Source organism: Chelonia mydas, chromosome 18 (assembly GCF_015237465.2).
Source record: "Chelonia mydas isolate rCheMyd1 chromosome 18, rCheMyd1.pri.v2, whole genome shotgun sequence".
NCBI lineage: Eukaryota > Metazoa > Chordata > Testudines > Cheloniidae > Chelonia > Chelonia mydas.
In genome coordinates this window covers 13,064,592-13,082,952 of record NC_051258.2, presented here as the reverse complement: position 1 = coordinate 13,082,952, position 18,361 = coordinate 13,064,592, and the positions used below count along the sequence as shown (strand labels likewise).

The 18,361-nt window shown below is 48.1% G+C and overlaps 1 protein-coding gene across 1 annotated transcript in view; it reads left to right on the top strand.

Moving 5' to 3' along the window:
• The window catches only part of SPSB1 (splA/ryanodine receptor domain and SOCS box containing 1), a 23,819-nt gene extending 6,641 nt beyond the window's left edge, over window positions 1–17,178 (top strand). The window contains 3 exon segments of the mRNA XM_043531619.1: window positions 7,459–8,195; window positions 8,197–8,281; window positions 14,938–17,178. Of these exon segments, the coding sequence (XP_043387554.1) occupies window positions 7,587–8,195; window positions 8,197–8,281; window positions 14,938–15,065 (822 nt within the window). The 5' untranslated portion in view covers window positions 7,459–7,586 and the 3' untranslated portion in view covers window positions 15,066–17,178.
• Window positions 17,179–18,361: the final 1,183 nt, after the last annotated feature.

Sequence of the window (18,361 nt, the reverse complement as noted above, 5' to 3'; positions counted from 1 at the left end):
TGTAAAATCAGGATGGTAAATACCTTACAGGGTAATTAGATTCAAAACATAGAGAATCCCTCTAGGCAAAACCTTAAGTTATAAAGACACAAAAACAGGAATATCCATTCCATTCAGCACCGCTTATTTTCTCAGCCATTTAAAGAAAACAGAATCTAACGCATATCTAGCTAGATTACTTCCTAAGTTCTATGACTCCATTCCTGCTCTGTCCCTGGCAAAAGCATCACACACACAGAGAGCCTTTGTTTCTCCCCGCCTCCAGCTTTTGAAAGTATCTTGTCTCCTCATTGGTCATTTTGGTCAGGTGCTAGCGAGGTTATCCTAGCTTCTTAACCCTTTACAGGAGAAAGGGTTTTTCCTCTTGCCAGGAGGGATTTGAAAGGTGTTTACCTTTATTTATGAGAGCTGTGTTGGGTAGGATGAGAGTGGAAACTTAACTTGGAGATTGGATTCCTACAGGTGGTTCCTCAGTTGTGGTTTTATGGAGACATTGGGCGTGAGGGTGGGCTTAGCTAATTCAGGGCACTGGCTCATTCAAGTTCATAGCCCTGCTGTGATTGTGTTTGAGAACTGAACAGTTGGAGAATGAACTATAGCACATGAGATGCCTGCAGTGCATTTCATGTCCTACCCAAAATGCACTGCTTTTGCAAAGCTTCTGCTGGGGAAACTGTTCCTAGGCCATCTCCTGAGCAGGGGTTTTCCGAAAATTCCATCTTGTAAAACAGCTGGCTTGTAAACTGCTCTAGTTCCTAGCAGTGCTATAAAATGGGTCTTTCTGAAAAGATACCCCTCCTCGTACCTGTAGTGGAGACCCCTCTTAGAGGAATGAGGGTAGGTACATCTCTCACTCAGCATCTAGAAGAACTGGGATGTAGCTGCAGAAGTCTGTAGGCATAAGGTCCATAACTTTGCAGAAGAATCTGGTGCTTGGCTTAGGAACGTGAGTTGCCAGCATTGCTTTTGGTGGAGTACTGCTCTGTTAGGCTTTAAAGAGGCTTGTTCTCCCCATCCCCTGCAGATCTGTAGAATACAGCTGCTTGTCAGGGCCTCTGTTCTGGAAGAGGATTTTCTTGCTCAGTCTGTCTGCTAGGACATGTGCCATCTCTCTATTGCTTTCCTCCTGCTCTCACGTGCTAAGGCAGTTTCACTTTCTGCAGAGGGACTGTAACAGCCTTTCCAGCAACTGAACCTTCCTCGTCAAGCTGCATCTGCCAGTGGGTGGGGTTGGGGGAAGTTGCCCCCTCGGGCAACCTCTTTTTGTGGTCTGTGAGTCAAGACTGAAGAGGGGCGGCAACCAGTGCCAAAAACTGGTGCTGGGCAGTGATGATTGTGCCTACCCATGTCTGCTGGGCTGACTTGCAACACTTCAAAACTAGCGTAAACTGGGTTACTAATGCAGCAGTCCCTGTGGGCTACTTAGCAGCTGCCAAGCCAAGTTCTGGGGCTGGCTAGCGCTTGCTGCACACCGACTGGCTTCCAGGGCAGCAGGCAAAGGCTCTTTCTGGCAGGTAGGTGAGCTTGCTGTTTCAAAGAGTTGATTAATTGTTGGCGGCAGTAGTTGGGCCTCCGGAGAATTTCTGAGTGCAGGGGGTGTCTGTGCATTGGGGGAGTAGCAGGACTCTCTTGTGCAGATTTCAGTTGCACTAGTTTCACAGGGGAACTTGAGTGGTGTGCTTTCCCTTCAGGTTAAAGGGTTGCTACAGTTGGCTGCGCTTTCAGTCCAGCGTAACAGAGGTTTTGTGCTCCTGGACGGTGCTGACTGCTGAGAAAAGGAAGGATTATTGTCGCTTTGGATTGAAGTAGCCCTTTGGCATGTCTACGTGGTGTAAACACACACCCGCCGCTGGCCCGTGTCAGCAGGTGTGTAGATCTACTTCTAGAAGCCCTAGTTGAGACCAGGTTCCATTGTGCTAGGCGCTGTGCAGACAGTGAGGCCTTGGCCAAAACAAAGGAGTGATAGGGGAATTGCAGGTAGAGAGAGAGGGGAGTCAATTGCCCAAAGGACAGATTGGGGGCAGAGCTGGGACTAGAACCAGGACTCCACACACCAGTCCAGTGCCCTGGTCGTGATGAGTTCCGGGTCTCTAACAAGTAGGAAGAGGGACAGTGTTGACTTAATCCCTAAAACAAACCAAAAGGACTTGCAAAATCAGTTTCTTTTAAAAAAAAAAAAAAAAAAAAGACATAAGCCAGGGTTAAAGAATGATGACAAGGGTCATACCAGGCAGTTAACCAAGATTTTAAAAGAATGATTTTAAGTGCCTGTGCACAGCATCTCCTCTCCCGCTGCCCCTCTGTATGGGGTCTCCAGATCCTAAGCTCTTTGGGGTGGGGCCAGGACCTTCTCCTCATACTCTGGGTGCTTTATAGATGCCTGACCTCTTCCCCCGTAGAAACTCTGTGTAAATACCATGGGAAGAGAGTGAGCCAGAGTAAACTCTCCCTCAAACCAACAACCATAGAGCAAAACTTACATGGGAAGCCAGGAAATGGAGAAAAGCATGTTGGGGCCTCTGTGCCCAGTGACCTGGGAGGTGTCCTCCATTGCTTTGCAGCTCAGCATGGCCAGAGGAGCTGTGCGTGGCTTTGAACTTCAATTGTCCAGAACCTTTCCGAGCTGGCTAGAGGTGCCTTTGGCTTTTCCCTTTCTGCAGGGCTTGGTTCCTTTTCAGTTCCAATCTCTTGTCTGCGCTGACACCAGTACAACCCTGCTGTTAGGCTCCATGCAATGAGTGCATCGTAGGGGTCCAAACTGGAGGTGCTTTCCTGTCCGAACATCCCCTCCTGCTGCTTCCATGTTTGGTGACCTTGTTTGTCCCAGAGCAAGTGGAGACAAACCAAGTGGAGAGGTTCTGCTTTTTTTCCTCTATACATCTCTTAATATTGGCTTTAACCCTTGAGAGCTCCGGGCAAGACTTACCGCAAACTTGATAACCGCAGTTTGGGGTGGGGTTGGGGCAGTGGCACCAGCAGTGTCTCTGTACCCCTTTGTAAAGCTCCCAGCACCGAGTCCTTGCTTTGTGGAGAGCCCACGCATGCTGATGCTCTGCAGACTTGCACTGCCTCCCACTTAGCTTTTGGGTGGAGTTTGTCGTAGGATTTGACCTTTTTAAAGCCCCCTGTGGTTGGGAATGTGACTACCTGAAAGGACCTGTCTGTGTGATAACACTGCCATTTGAGCAGTCCTCTGGCTTTAGACAGCGCAGGGAGAGCTGGTGGGAGGACCTCTTGGGTGAGAGCCTCTCTTCCTGAGAACTTCTCCTCCTGGTTGTTCAGACGGCCCAGGTTTAACATGTATCGTGCACTGCACAGCTCATGACCAGAGAGCACAGTGGGTTGAAGGATGGAGCGGGTGGGGCATGTCTATGAATCTGTGGGGTTCCTCATAGCCTGTCTGGAGTGTAGTAGTTTGACTTTGTTCTCAGACCTTGCATAAATTGTTGTGAAACTTCCGGACCTATTCGGGAAGTGCTTTAAACAAATCAAAATGAGATTCCTGGGAAGAATGAGGCACACATTTTAAAGAGAAGCATTGAGCCAAAGAAAGGGGAACATCACTAAAATTTGTTCTGCAATTAGTTGATGACTTTTATGCTTAGCCAGTCAGTAAATGCTGGAGTGTGATTTAAGCTGTCCTTGCAAGTTCCCTAGCTTGTCTTTGGGTCCCCCTGTGGATAATACTGGATGATTGACTTTTGTAGTAATTATCCTCCATTTCAAGTTTTTTATGACCAATGTTATCAACCCTGGTCTAAAGCCCTGGAGTTTGTTAAAGCACTTCTGCCCCATAGAGCAGAGGTCCCTGAAGAGAGCCCAATATAGTACTTGAGATGTAGGATAGGTCTTGTTGTTTCATTGACACTATCTCTTAAATGGTGAAGCGTGCGGGGGGGCAGGGGGGCAAAACCGTAGCAGAAAACAGGTTGCGCATCTAAAGGCGGAAACCATTCTCCGAGGCAGCTGTTTTTTCTTCCATCGCTGTCTAACAAACTAGGGCAGGCTTGGTTGAGAGTGGTTTGTTCCCTAAGAGCAAACCTCCAAGAGTCTGACAGTCAGCTCACCGGTCCAAGGCAGAAGAGAATGTGTAAGATCTTCATGGCCAGTGTACTATGCCAGCTGTCCTGCTGTGGTGCTAACTTCTTGGAGATGGAACTTTGGTTAGTCTCAAAAAACTTGACAAACCGTGTGTGTGGTTTAGCACACTAGGCAAATAGCCACAGAACTGCAGCAACCCCTGGACCACAGGCACCTAAAATAGCAGAGTAGTCTCGGCAACTTTGTTAGCATAAAGCTTAGGGGAAGCTGATCAGTCTGTCCATGGTGATGCTGATGCCCATTACAGCCTCCCCCCATTGCCTCTAACTGAAGTGCTGCTGCTTATGTCCGGTAACCTTATATCTATATTTTTTTATACAAGATCTGATTCATGCACCGTGATTTTTCCATGCCAGATGAGGTCCTGGTCATGAGTAACCGTTGTGACTGTAGCTGGCAGGAATTCTGGGTGATTGCCTCACTCCAGGAAACGTTAAAACAACACTTTTTTTTCTTAGAAAGCTGGTTCCCTCCCTTCCTATATTTTTATTTTCCTAATAGCTGCCCCTGCTCTGGCGGCTCATAAACAGAGGGTTGCTTGTGTAGCTGAGTTAGAGCAGATTTGCTTGGGTGGACACAAGGCCACAGAACAGTGCACGAAGGTAGCTGGTCTCTAAGCAGATTGGCTCCTCTCGAAATGAGTCTGTCTGAAGCTTGGAAGGAAACTGTGAAGCTGTGCGAAGAATCCTGCTCCTTTCTCTGGACTCGGAGTCTGCTTCTGTCTCCCTGGGAAGAGCAGCTGCCCCAGTGATGCAGAGAATTTGAGACTAAACGTACAAGGAGGGTTTTTGTAACTGCTGTCTGGATTCCAGTAACTCAATGGGAGCTCTGCTGCCAAGCGTTGCTGGAATGTGGGCCTCCTGAGGCTGGGCCGAGCCTGTTTGCCTGCTCCTTCAGCTCTGCAAAATCCGGACGCTTCCAAGGTACTTCACAGTATTGAGGGGTCGGACTAGGGAAGTGCCGGGGGCCCAGGGGACAGATCCCTCTCCAGACCTGTCCCAGCGGAGGGTACGCTCTCGAACTCTGCCCGCTGTTCAGCGAACAGTTTCTCGCCATCTGGGGCTTTCCCTTACTGCCTGGCCCTCTCCCTTGTTTGACCACTGAAATAGCTTTATTGCTCTTGGGAAGTAGCCATGTTTAAAGCTTTTTCAGGAGCTGCGTTTCAGAGTGGAGCTGAGGAAGGAAAAGCTATTCGAGGCTGTACCAGAGCAACGAGCCAACCTGGCCTGTGTGTTTGCATTGTGTAATCTTTTCTCCAGAGGGTGCTTAGAGCCCAGAGGATTCCCTCCCACCCCAGAGCCTTGTCACCCACGGCAGCCAGCCAAGGAAGGCTGGATCCGGCGCCCTTGGCCGGCTATAGCTACTCCAGGGAAATCCGTGCAAGTCACTTCCCCACCTCACATGAGCGAGTGCTTCCTCTGCTATGCTCTCAACCCTTCCTGAACCAGCAAGTGGGACGCAAAGTGCGTAACTCCTGCAGGGTAGCATAGACAGCAGGCTCGGCCAGCCAGCCCTGTAATATCCCAGCAAGTGCTAGACCTCTTCGCAGATTGGGATAGTCTTCAGCCACCTCTATTATTTAGTGGCAACTGCCTCTGTCTGGCGGTTGGTTTTGTCTTATCTATTGCAAAATAAGACCAGGGGGTCGGGATACAGGAGGCTTGTGCTGCTAAGAACAATCTAAATACCGAACTTGCAGTAATCCCTGGACCTTGCCTTTAAGCTTCAGTAACCAAGTCCAAATAAGCAAGCTCAGTTCTCCCACCAAAGCAGTCTCACCCTGCAAGATGAAAGCAAGCTCCTTCTAGGCGCTAAACGCAACTGAACTTGGGCATACCTCTGGGAATCGCGTTGCTACAAGGGCTCGAATAGTTGCAGTAGTTGTCTGGGGCTGTTCAGGGATTTTTCTTTGCAGAATGTTAAATGCTTTGTGTGTGTTGGCTCCTTTCTGGGCAACTGTAGAGATTGCTTTGACTGTTGTCCAGCTGGAATGCATTTCCAGGGCCTTTATAAGTATCTGGAAAGATACACACAGGTGGATGGTCCTGGCAGTGGCTGGGGTGTCTCGTGCAGCTTGCATCCATGAGAGTATCGGTTGGGGCTGAGATGAAGCAAGGCTATGCTTGCTAAAAGCTGTATCTGCTACAACTCAATGGCCTGTTCAGGGCCATCAAGGAATTTCTTAATCTCTGCCAGTACCTTGTATCAAGCTGTAACTCTTGTGCCTATGTATGCAGCATACAATAGAGTACTTAGCAGGAGTGACTGGGGATTAAATGCAGGGGATACCTATGGGGAGGCAGCATATTAGAGAAGCCCTGTGTCTAAAAGCTTTATCATGGTCCAGTGACAACAGGGTGATCCAGTCCTTGTAACCCAAGGGAAAACCACAGCTTCAGTGTTTTTAATAAAAAGAAAAGGAGGACTTGTGGCACCTTAGACTAACAAATTTATTTGAGCATAAGCTTTCGTGAGCTACAGCTCACTTCATCGGATGCATTCAGTGGAAAATACAGTGGGGAGATATATATACATAGAGAACATGAAACAATGGGTGTTACCATACACACTGTAAGGAGAGCAATCACTTAAGATGAGCTATTACCAAATAAATTGGTTAGTCTGTAAGGTGCCACAAGTACTCCTTTTCTTTTTGCAAATACAGACTAACACGGCTGCTACTCTGAAACCTGTCAGTGTTTTTAATGACGTCCACAAAGGGCCAAAGTCTGGGTTTCTCTATGCATCGTACATCACAGTACATAGAGTCGTGTCGTCTTGTAGCTCATGGGAGGCTGGGTGTGCTTAATAAGGAAGCTGGAAAAATTTAAACTTCACCCACGTGAATTGCCTGGCAAACTCCCAGCCCTTACGGTATGTCCACACTGCAGTCAGAGGTGAAATTGCATCATGTGGAGACCGACCTGAGAGAGCTTTAATTCAGCTAGTGCAAGTCCTAATAGTGGTGAAGCTGCAGCAGCAAAGACTTCAGCATTGGCTCACTGCCTGGGTAAGTACCCAGGGACCCAGACAGGCTTAAGCCTCCGTGCTGCAGTGGCTTCACTACTGTTGGTGCTCTCACTAGCTAAATTAAAGCTAGCTCAGGTAGGTCAATGTATGCTGCAGTCACACCTAGTCCTGCAGGGTAGACAGAACTTAAAGGTTCCCTCTAGAACACGCTGCACCTTCCAGAGTGTGGTGGTCCTGTCTCTGTCTGTGCAGGGTGCATGTGAGTCCCCTTAGGTGTGACCTTTGGTCTGTTTGCCCAGACAACCGGGTGCTGGAAATTTTGTTTACAGGTTGTGTGCTAATGTTTAACTCTCCTCCTTCTGTTTTTCTTTTCCTTCTTTTTCTTAGGCAATACTGAGCAGTGCACATCTTGTTAAGGTCTCCTAGCAATCTCTTCTGCGGGGCTGAATGACAGCCGGAGGGTAATTGATGAGCTTGCCCTGGGAGACTGTAAATACCTGAATTCAAAACACAAGATGGGTCAGAAGGTCACTGGCGGGATAAAGACTGTGGATATGAGAGACCCTGCATACAGGCCCCTCAAGCAGGAGCTCCAGGGGCTGGACTACTGCAAGCCCACACGCCTCGACTTGCTGTTGGATATGCCTCCGGTCTCATACGAGGTCCAGCTACTGCACTCGTGGAACAACGACGACCGCTCGCTGAATGTCTTTGTGAAAGAGGACGACAAACTAATATTTCACCGGCATCCGGTGGCTCAGAGCACAGATGCCATCCGAGGCAAAGTTGGATATACGAGGGGACTGCATGTGTGGCAGATCACGTGGGCCATGAGGCAGCGGGGCACGCATGCCGTGGTAGGAGTGGCTACGGCAGACGCGCCCTTGCATTCTGTAGGGTACACGACCCTGATAGGAAATAACCATGAATCCTGGGGCTGGGACCTTGGGCGGAACAGACTATACCACGATGGCAAGAACCAGCCGAGTAAAACCTACCCTGCCTTCTTAGAACCGGATGAGACTTTCATTGTGCCGGACTCTTTCCTGGTGGTCCTGGACATGGATGATGGGACCTTGAGCTTCATTGTAGATGGGCAATACATGGGTGTTGCTTTTCGGGGACTTAAAGGGAAAAAAACTGTATCCAGTTGTAAGCGCAGTGTGGGGGCACTGTGAAATACGCATGCGCTACTTGAACGGGCTTGATCGTGAGTATAACGCTCTGCAGCTTGTTCTGAAAATGCAGATCTCTGCATGCCTTCCTAGCCCCGCTAAAGAGATTGAACCACATATCCACACTCCCTTCCCAATAGCTAGGTACCGGAAAACTCTGGCTCGTGCAAACCGAAATGACTGTTGGGACAGCAGGGCCTGTTAGGGCAGCAAAGGGTTTGGGGGAGGATGGGGTTTCTACTTCAGATTCATCTCTTCTGATGGACTGTGTTTGGAAAGAGTAGTATTGTTTCTGAGTGGATCTGGTGCAGTTACCAGTCAGCCAGATTGTCCCTATAGCAGGGTAACCCCAACTGGTCTGGCTACCCATCAGCATACGGTGCCTCAAATTAGGAATGCAGCTTGATAGTAAGTAGGTGACTGTATAGGGTGGAAACTGTAGATTTTGGGCAGCCATGCGGAGAGGAAACCTACTGCTGGGACTCCAGCCATCTGCATTAAGTCTATCTGGAAAGCTGATGTTCTCCTCTTCCTCCTTACTGCCAGAGTCTCCAGTGCCTTACTGTGGATTTAGGCCCATGGACTAGGCAAAATCCTGTAGCACTCTACCTGAAAGGTGACCTCTCGTCCATGTACCCTTTATATAGGAAAACAAGTTTTAAACTCGCTCTGCAGACAGGTGCGTAGGGAGCTGTGCAGTCATTAGCCTGGAACCTCATCTTGTTCAGCAACTAGCTTTCTGTCCTTTTCCCTTCAAGGCTAAAGAACGCTGTTAAACAGAGTGGGGTTGGGAGCCAGGAAACCCTTGGTAGTTCTGACAGCTCAGTGTAAACTCAGGATGGCCATTGGTCACCAAGCTTAGTACAAGCTTCCCAAGTTCAAATTGGTCATGAAAAAAAGCCTGTCTGTCTTTGGGACAGAGGTTCCCAATTGCACCAGAACGTGAATTAGTCCATTAGGAGGAATGGCTTAATCTGCATTTGCTGCTACTGAAATTTGTCAGGTTTAATAAGGGAGGGGATCGCATGTTCACCCCAAGCCCCAGAGTAACATCTGTCTTATATTGTTGCAAGGTGTCGCAGAATACTTTCTTCCTGTATTTGGGGGGGTAAATATACTTCCTCTTCATTGAAGCCATGCAAAGGTCACCCAGTGCAATGATTGAGCCCTTTCAGAATTGAGTATAGTATTAATTACAATTAATGAATTATTTAAGCAGTATAGTTAACAATTCTGTAGAATGAAATGCAAGTGCCTAATAATGACTCTTCTTGCCATTGTAGCTATTAAATTAAGGCAATGGGTGGTGTTTGTATTGTAGTCCCCGCTATCCCACGGGAGCCCCAGTCATGGAGCAGGATTCTGTTTGTACTAGGGGTTGTACAAACAGACCAAAAGGCACAATGTTTTTGAACAGTGAAAGGGGTTTTTTTGTTTTCACTCTGCGTTAAAACTCCTCCTAGTTTTTGCTACCTAGGTTGGACTGCAGAGACTCAATCTTCCGGCTTTGGTGTTTCTGCTGCTCTATTATCTAGCCAAATCTGGCAACCCATCTACATGCAGTAGGGTATTCCTGGCCTGAGACAGAGCTGGTGCTGAGTCACAGGCATTGGAGTGTAATGTTTGGCCTGCCTGTTTTAATTTTATTCTGGGGATGTGTGTGATAAGTCTCACTTCTCTTAATTTGCCCTGCTGTAAACACCTACCGTTGAGTCTCTTGATTTTCAGATTTTACTGTAGAGGGGCTCTGAGCAAACCTGGCCAGTGGTGCAGTTGGGTATGTAGCAAGCTCTGAGCATTTACGTGACTACAGGGACAGCTGCGGGTTAAACATATCCAAACTCATGTATTTTTACTCTACACTTTCACTGCACTGTAACTGAAATCTCCGTAATGACCCCCTTCCCCCCCCCCCCCCCACTCTGGTACATATCACAGCAAAACATTGACCTAGCTGTGACCCACGTCAAGCAAATGCTTAGCTCAAAGGAAGGCTTTGCCCTGCACATCAGCGAGGAGAATTCCGTGGCCCAGGACCCTTTCCCCAAAACTCACTCCTCACTTCCAGGTGCTGTTGGTTGGAGAGAGCTTTTCAGCTAAGCCTGGTAGCTGCTGCTGCAGCACTTTATGGGGATGGTTGGTCTCCTAGGTCCCAAACCATGCAGAAGTAGGTAAGACAAAACAGGCACTTCAAATGACACCCAGGAGCAGACGGGCAGAGATGGATCCCTCTCCTCCTAAACAGTGATGGGACTAGACTGGTCTAATTTTGAGGTGGCCTAAATTGAGCTTTGTGACACAGGAACACAGATTCTTGTCTGCACTGTGATCTTTGCCAATCACCTTATCAAGTCTTCTGTATCTGAAAGGATTCAACCAGAGACCATGGTTGGGAATGCTTTGTATTTACTTGACAGACTAATAAATGAGCAAGAGCCCTTCACTTGCACTAGCTCTGAGGGCCCAGGCATAGGGCAGGTGCATGTGTGAAGTAGGGAAAGGCACCGGGTAAAGGTCAGGTGTCTAATCTCCATGCATTAGGTGCCCCTTCAGGATGCTGGTGCTGAAACTTGAAAATGCATAATGTCAATGCTTTCCATATAGACTGCCTTCCACAACTAAACACTACCGCCTAAAAACCAGATGGCCCCGCAGCAGCCACTTCCTCCCGGCATCCTTGTCTCTAAACAGGCTGGCTTGGAGCAGGTCCGGAAGGGTGCCCAACCCTGGAGGGCACAGGATCAAGCCTTGGAATAGAGAGCTCTTGGCAATGGTGCCCTACGACTCCGCCAGAAGTGACTCCAGCTCAAGCACACCTGCTATCCAGCATGGCCTAGGGGAGGCAGTTGCTCGGGTAGCTGGGTTTCAAACCATTCAGCGCCACCGGGGTGAAGCCAATAGGTAGCCAATATAGACTGGAGTTTTCAGCACAGAACTCCACGTAGCAAGCGAACAGGCATATTCTGTCTCCGCTTCAGGTAGAGCGGGTTCCAAGACGTAACGTACTCAATATGGGGCTACTGGAGCCTAGCCTTGACCGTGGAGAATGGTAACCGGGTCAGAAATGGTCAGACACCAGCTACCAGGCACAGATGGAACAGCTCCTGGGTGGAGTTGCACTGGAGTACTTAGTAATGATCCTGGGTCGAATGACACCATGCTCATGAATCTGCTCTATGAGCAGTGGCTGCGTTCTCTGAGTCAGCGGTTCGGATACAAGCATGGGTGGTTCTTTTGGGTGTTCCTTTCACCTGCCAACAGAAGCTCACTTCTGGCTCCTGTGGAAGCTGGGTGATCTTTATGGGACTGTTTGGGTTATCCAAACTAATGTAGTTAATGCCATTTAACTGGATTAGTTTGCATCCAAATCTTCTTTTGAAGACCATGGCTTTGGCATGTTTCTGTTGCAGTGATGCCACAGGCCCCAAGGAGGAGGGTCAGGGCCCTATTGTGCTGAATGCTGTATAAACAAAGACCCAGTCCTTGCCCTGAAGAGTTTACAGGCAAAGGGACAAATGAAGTACATTGGGGTGGGGCTTGAAGCAGGAAGTAGAGTGAGAATCAAATGCACAGTATGCACCCTTGCCTTTTAAAATGACTTACAAAGAGTCATGTCCCCATATGCCTTGCCCCATAGCCATTAATTAGCTGATTTATCAGCACTGCAGCTGAGCTGTGTGTTGAGAGAGGGATAGGGACCTTCAGGCTTAGTGCAGGGAAGCCCTTGCACAGAGGACAGCATGGACAAAGGCATAGATTCTAGTGGAAAGAGCAGAGACCAATCGGTGGACAAGGCTGGCATCGTTGGCTAGGGGGAGAGGCTGTGTCATGGGGGCGGAGCAGAGATGTATAGAACCTTGGAAGGAAGGTTGGAATCTTGAACTTGATCTGACATGCAGGGCACTGAATTCTGAAATCAAAACTGGATGCCTTTCTAAAAACTATGCCCTAAGAATTATTTCAGGGAAGTTCTCTGGCCTGTGTTACACATGAGGTCAGACTAGATGTTCCCAGTGGTCCTGTCTGGCCTTGGAGTCTATGAAGGGATTCCAACCGAGCTGCTAGGAAAACTCTACCACAGTTTTGTCCGTGGGAAAGCAGAGGGTGATCGTAACAAGCTGTCCTGTGAATGGATTGAGATGAGTATTGGAAGGCTAAAAGGTGGAAGCAATGGCTACAGTAATCTGAAAATGGGGTGGGGGGAGACCTGACTGAGCGTTGCTCTGGACAGAAAGGGAAGGATGGATCTTAAAACTCTTATGGAGTGGGAAGAGTTGGAGGAGAGATGCAAGAGGGTTGTTCGTTTGGTTGGTTTGTTTGTTTTTTTTCTTCCCTGGAATGATTCTGGAAGGGAGCATGAATGCAGTTGACCCTTAAGGTCAGAAAATTGCGGGGGGGAAAAAAACTTTGTCTCCCATCTGGCGGCAGGATGAACAGGGCCGATAGCTTAATTTTGGCTTGTTCCAGAGTTGGCATTAATCTATAGTCAACTCCTGAAAAATTGGCACTTGTTGGCCAAGATTTGCAACGTCCCTGTTTTTGGGTTTCCAGCTGGAGCCTGGATTTTTAGACCCTGTTGAGCTTTTTTTCCCTCAATCAGACCCCCTTAAGTGTCGAGTGAGACAGCCCAAAACTGAGTCACGCCTCGTCCCTTTTGACAACCTTTAACCCTATATACAGTACTGTCCAGATGAGCTTGGAAAACTTCAAGAAAAACTCCTGAAATTCAGATTCTTCTCCTTGTGTGCAGCTGTAACTTTGGTTCCTGCTATCTGCTCTGTCAGAGCACAAGAAGCCAGTCTTTCCTCTGGAGAGCAGTGAAATAGTCCTAGTCAATATTAATTATAGTCTGTGACCGCTCGCGCACGCAAGTCGCATCTCCTACTTGCTGTTCGTGCATCTGAATGCAGAGCGTTCTTGAGTTTGGCCTATAGAATCCCGAACTTTTTCAGGGCTATGAATTTTCTTAGGTAGCAGAATTGTAACCTGGGAGGTAGGGAGATGGCAATTTGGATCTTCTGTCTCTAAAATATCAAATCTTAATCTCGATTTCCTGTGCTCACTGTGCTGAAAACTGGGCCTTTGTAGATCCTCCTCCTTCCTGAGAACTAGAGACGGCAGCTCCCTGCTGCATGGACAGGTATGGAGCCCTAGGTGCAGATGCAGTCGTTTGAAGTGAAAAACATTTCCCCAGCTCTTCATTGCTGGGGTACTGCCGGAGTCTGTCACACCTCACCTGAAAATGTAACTTTGGAGCTAAAATGAAGCTGGGCTTTTGACTACTGGCTTTTCCCCTTTTGTGGGTCTTAATCCTGGTTAGTGAAGCCAGCCACTCTTGCGCTTTCTCCTTTCTGTATTAAAGCATTGTTGCAAGAATCGTACTTGCAGATCTTCCAGTATAGCATGTTCTGTCCGCAGTGAGGGACACTCTCTCTGGGAACACTCTTTAGGGTCTGACGTGGGCTTTCCCCCTTAAATATAGGTAGTTAAGCCTGGTTTGCTGGAGACATTATATAGGTGGTTTGGTTCGCATCTACCCCCTAGATGCTGAAGTCCTGACCTAGGCAAGTGAGCTCAACTTGCTCTTTGGGGGTGTCTTCATGTTAGGCTTTGAATTTTTCTCAGGGTGGCTACCATTAACCTCTGATGGAGACTGAGGTCTTGAGCTACCTCATTAGAAAAATCTCCCTGGAGGGGAAACTGGCTAGAGATCTGCTGCAATGATGGTTTTTGGGGGTGGGTGGGGAGGTGGGCAGGGTTGACTGCAGAAGAGAAATTATTACTCGCATCAGTGATGCGTGTTCAGTGCAAGCACTGGCTTTAGCAGCCAGGACACCTGCACCCTTCATCGCATGGCGCTTGCATTTCAGGAAGTGTTAACTGAATAGGAACTCTTTAGGCCCACCGTGGGGGATGCCGTGCTGGCACAAGGAACTTGCCCAATCTACCAAGGATGCATAGAAAGACACCCCAGTAGAACTGGCTGTGTGAGCTCTAAATAAAGCTGGCTCACTGTTAAGGGCTATGAAACCTGCTACGTGGATACTGAACTAATGGGTGCAGGTGTGTAGTCCCGTCTGGTGCTGCTGGATAAGGTTGAAGGGGAAATCTCTGCTGAGGCAGGCAAATATAGTGACTTGTGAAGCTTGATGGAGCTGGCCTGTCTGTATTTTGGGGGTGGGGAGGTCAGAAGTAAGCATGTGAAGGCTTCTGGGGTGCCTAGAAATGTGAAGAACAGTACACGGCTTTGGGGTATCTAGAAATGGTAAAATCATGCTGCAAGATGCAGTCCTGTGTTTAAACCGCTTTCACAAAGGTTCCCACATTGTGGTGTCTAAAAATGTGGCATCTCCCACCTTAACTGAATGCTGCTACACCTCCCTAATTACTTATGGGGGATTCCAAGGTCTCCTTTCTTACCCGACCATGGGTATTTCTAGGGCATGCATCACCTTCGACGCTTGCTGCAGATAGTTCACAGCTTTCGTAGCCTACTGGGGCCCCCTGCACAGTAACCTAGAACTGCTGCCTCGCTTGCTGAGGGTAATGGATAGTCAGGGGCTCCCGAACAGGCCAGGGCCTCAGTTTCTCTCGAGCTCCTCTTGAGAATATCGGCTACTGTAACTAGCACTGCAGCCACCGGGCTCTTAACTCGTGTTCCAAGTTAACGTGTGGCTTTTTTGTCTTGCAGCCGAACCACTGCCTCTGATGGACCTGTGCCGGCGTTCTGTGCGGCTGGCTCTGGGCAAAGACCGACTGAGCGAGATCCAAACGCTGCCGTTGCCAGCATCCCTCAAGAGCTACCTTCTCTACCAGTGACCTACAGGATGCCGAGAGAACTGAAACAGCGGCTAACGATTTGGCGCTGACCCATTGGACGGTGGTCCTGCCAGCCTCTCCCCGTCGTCACTAGTTTTGGACATCCTCGGCCCCAGTACCTTCCTCCAATGCCAAAACCAAATATGCCCTCTAAATGGCTGTTTTCAAATATCCTTGTTTCACAACTAAGGTGACCTTTGCTGATGAAGGTCACATCACATCCCTGCATGCTTCCAAAAAAAACCACCCCAAAAACACAACCTTGCAGAATCTCTCTGCACATCCCTTGCTGCTTTCCTCCCAACTCCTGGCAAACCGCTGTAGAGCATCCTTTGAATGCCTGCAGTCCAGGAGCAAATTCTGCCCCTTACGCCGGCTGAAGGAGAGTACATGAAGCTTGGACGGGGAAGCGTTGGGAATGGCAACATGTCAAATGCCAGGTGCTAGATGTGGAATGGCATGAGATGGGGGGCCTTCTGAAAAACAAGAACGTAAAACACTTCAATGGGAAGTGAAAACACCAAAAAAACTCCACATGGACACTTTTTTTTTAACTTGGATAAGGTGGTTATGTAGCTGATGTCAGTGTCGCGATACTGTCTCACCCTGTCTTAATTGTTACTTTATGTAGATTGAATCTCATTTCTTTCACCGTCACGCTCCATCTCTCACTCCATTTTTTCTGCATCTTGTCTGTCTTCCTTTTCACTGGATGTGACGCTAGGGGCAGATAAAGCCTGTGGTGGATGGGGAAACCAATCCATTGAGCAGCCCCTCTCATGTCTGTATCTCCCCCCTCTTTCCTTGTGTTCACTTTAACCTGCAGCTTTTAGATAAGGTGCCATTCCCCCCCCCCCCCCCCGCATTGGTGGTGAGTTTCCCCCTGCCATGACGCGTTGGCATGCAATATCATCCATGGAGAGCCAGCCACTCGAGACCGATTTATGTTGATTGCAGATCCTTTACAACCACAGATCTCTCCTTTCCCATGTCTGAATCATGCATATTCCACTCCATGTTAGCACCCCTGAAATGGATCTGCCAGGGAATCTTCTGCTTTGATAAGCTGCTTGGAGTAGTTCACATCAGAGCTTTTCAGTCTGCCATTGTCCATCAAGATAATCTCCTCCTTGCTCTCTGGCAGGAACGACCCTCTCTCTCTCATCCCTGCTAGCGGACAGAGGGATGACAGAGGAGGAAGGGTGTGAACAGTATGTTCTGCAGGCCAGACATCTAGAGGGTGATGTGATGGAAAGTAGTTTGACAGGAGGCTTGACGGTGTTCTTTTGGTGCTTTGCATGGACAGCAAAGGGAACTAGCATGAATTACAGTCAAGGAAAGAGGGGAAGAACCACCATTGTGAGACGTTTGTTTTTGTTTTTAAAAAAAAGGCAAAATCCTTGCCCATCCCAAATAAAGATTCTCACCTCAGTAGCCAAAAAGAGAGGACCCAGTCCCCCACTGTCAACAGGAGCTGCTCTCTCCTGGCCTCTCCAAATAGCAGGCTATTAAGCTGCCTTCTCTGGGGTTATTTTGCACATTTCTTTTTTGTCTTGAAAAACAATGTGTGGTTTTTTTTGCTTCTGTTTTGTACAGGTACAAATGAGTTTATTTGTTGAAAATGTTTAATATATATTTGTGGTGTTTGTATAATCCTGTTTTAAACAGCTGCTGTAGGGTACCTTTTTAAAAAAAAAAAAAAAATCTACTGGCATAGTATATTTTTTAAAGCACAGAATTGGTGCCAAGACTGGGTGGGGGTGCAAAGTGCCCCTTTCTTTTTTTTAATGTAACCTGGATGATGATTTTTATGTAGGGATTTGTACAAGCTTCTGTTACAGGGTGGGACACGTACAAAGTTGCACAAGAGAATTCAGCGTGTACAGAGCCTCGCTTGATTGCCTTCAACTCTACCTGCGTCTTTCACTACTCCTGGGAAGTGGCCACCTTCTGCCCTGTTGTTTTTGTGCTTTTAGCGCCCCCTTTGTCTCCACTGCCTCTTCGCTGTCCCCAGTGCATTGCTTTGTACAGTTTTAAACTCTTCGCTTTCTCTTTTACAGCTGTAAATAATATTCAGTAACCCAATACAGAAATAAAGTTTATTAAATATTGAGCAGGAGTCATGTTTTACTTGTGCTTAGGGCAGCGCTGCCAAAATCAGAGGCCAATTGTGCTCGGGTCTCTACATATACAGACCAAGAGACCTGCCCCAAAGAGTCTAGTCTGAACAGAACAAACAAAGATGAGAGCGTGGGTTATGCCCATTTTACAGAGCCCATTCTGAGGCTACCCAAAAAGTCTGTGGCAGAGTTGGGAATTAAACCCAAATCTCTAGTGCTATAACCCCTAGACCATCCTTGCTCTTCAGGTTGACAAACTTCTTCCCTCCCCCCTCACATGTAGAGCTGTCATTACAAGTTGCGCTTGTGCTTTTATGCAAGCTCACCTGGTATGGTCTTCAGGTGGTACTCCCCTTCTGAAAGCAAGGTGCCTGGCTGTGTTGGAGGAGACGTAGAGGTGACAGGGTAACAGGGTTGTGTGGATAAGAATCTGAAGTGGCATCGGTGAAAGGCCGGAGTATCTTATGGTAGCTAATGGAAGAAAAATGTGGTACTGGGGGCATAGGGTCTGGTCTCCACCTGACCATTGGAGCCCGTCACCCTGTTGTCCAGACTCTGGGCTCCTTGCAATCCATTGCATGCTTCCTAGCAGAGGCACATAATGGACAGCTATAGGCTGAGATGGCTCAGATTTTATTTTTATTGTTTTTAATATATTGTAAGGCCAGAAGGGACCATTAAATAACCTAGTCTGATTTCCTGCATATCATGAGTCATGGAAGTTTTACCCCTGCATTGAAACCAACAATGTGATGGGCTAGAGCAGGTCTTCCAGAAAGGCATCCAGTCTTTGAATTGAAGACTCCAAGAGTCAGAGAATCTACCGTTTCCTTTGGTAGCTTGTGGTTATCATGGTGGTGTTGCACTGTTTCCACCTGTGACAGCAGATACTATTTGAGTTCAGGTCTCCACAGTTGTTTGTCACCTGGGCTCAAGCCTGCAGCCCTCTCGTTACATGTAACTTCCTTCCAAATACCGAGTAGGAGGAGGGCAGCAGGAGGCAGGCCTGGAGAGTAGGGATGTGATGTACGAGAGTTGCAGCACTTCTGTTTCCGTGAAGCATTGGGGATCTTCAGCTAACCAGTGTGTTTAGGCAACCTCATTAACTTCTTAATGCTTATGGGACCCACATCTGCCAGTCATGCCTGGAAATCTCTACTGCACATGTGGTTGGAA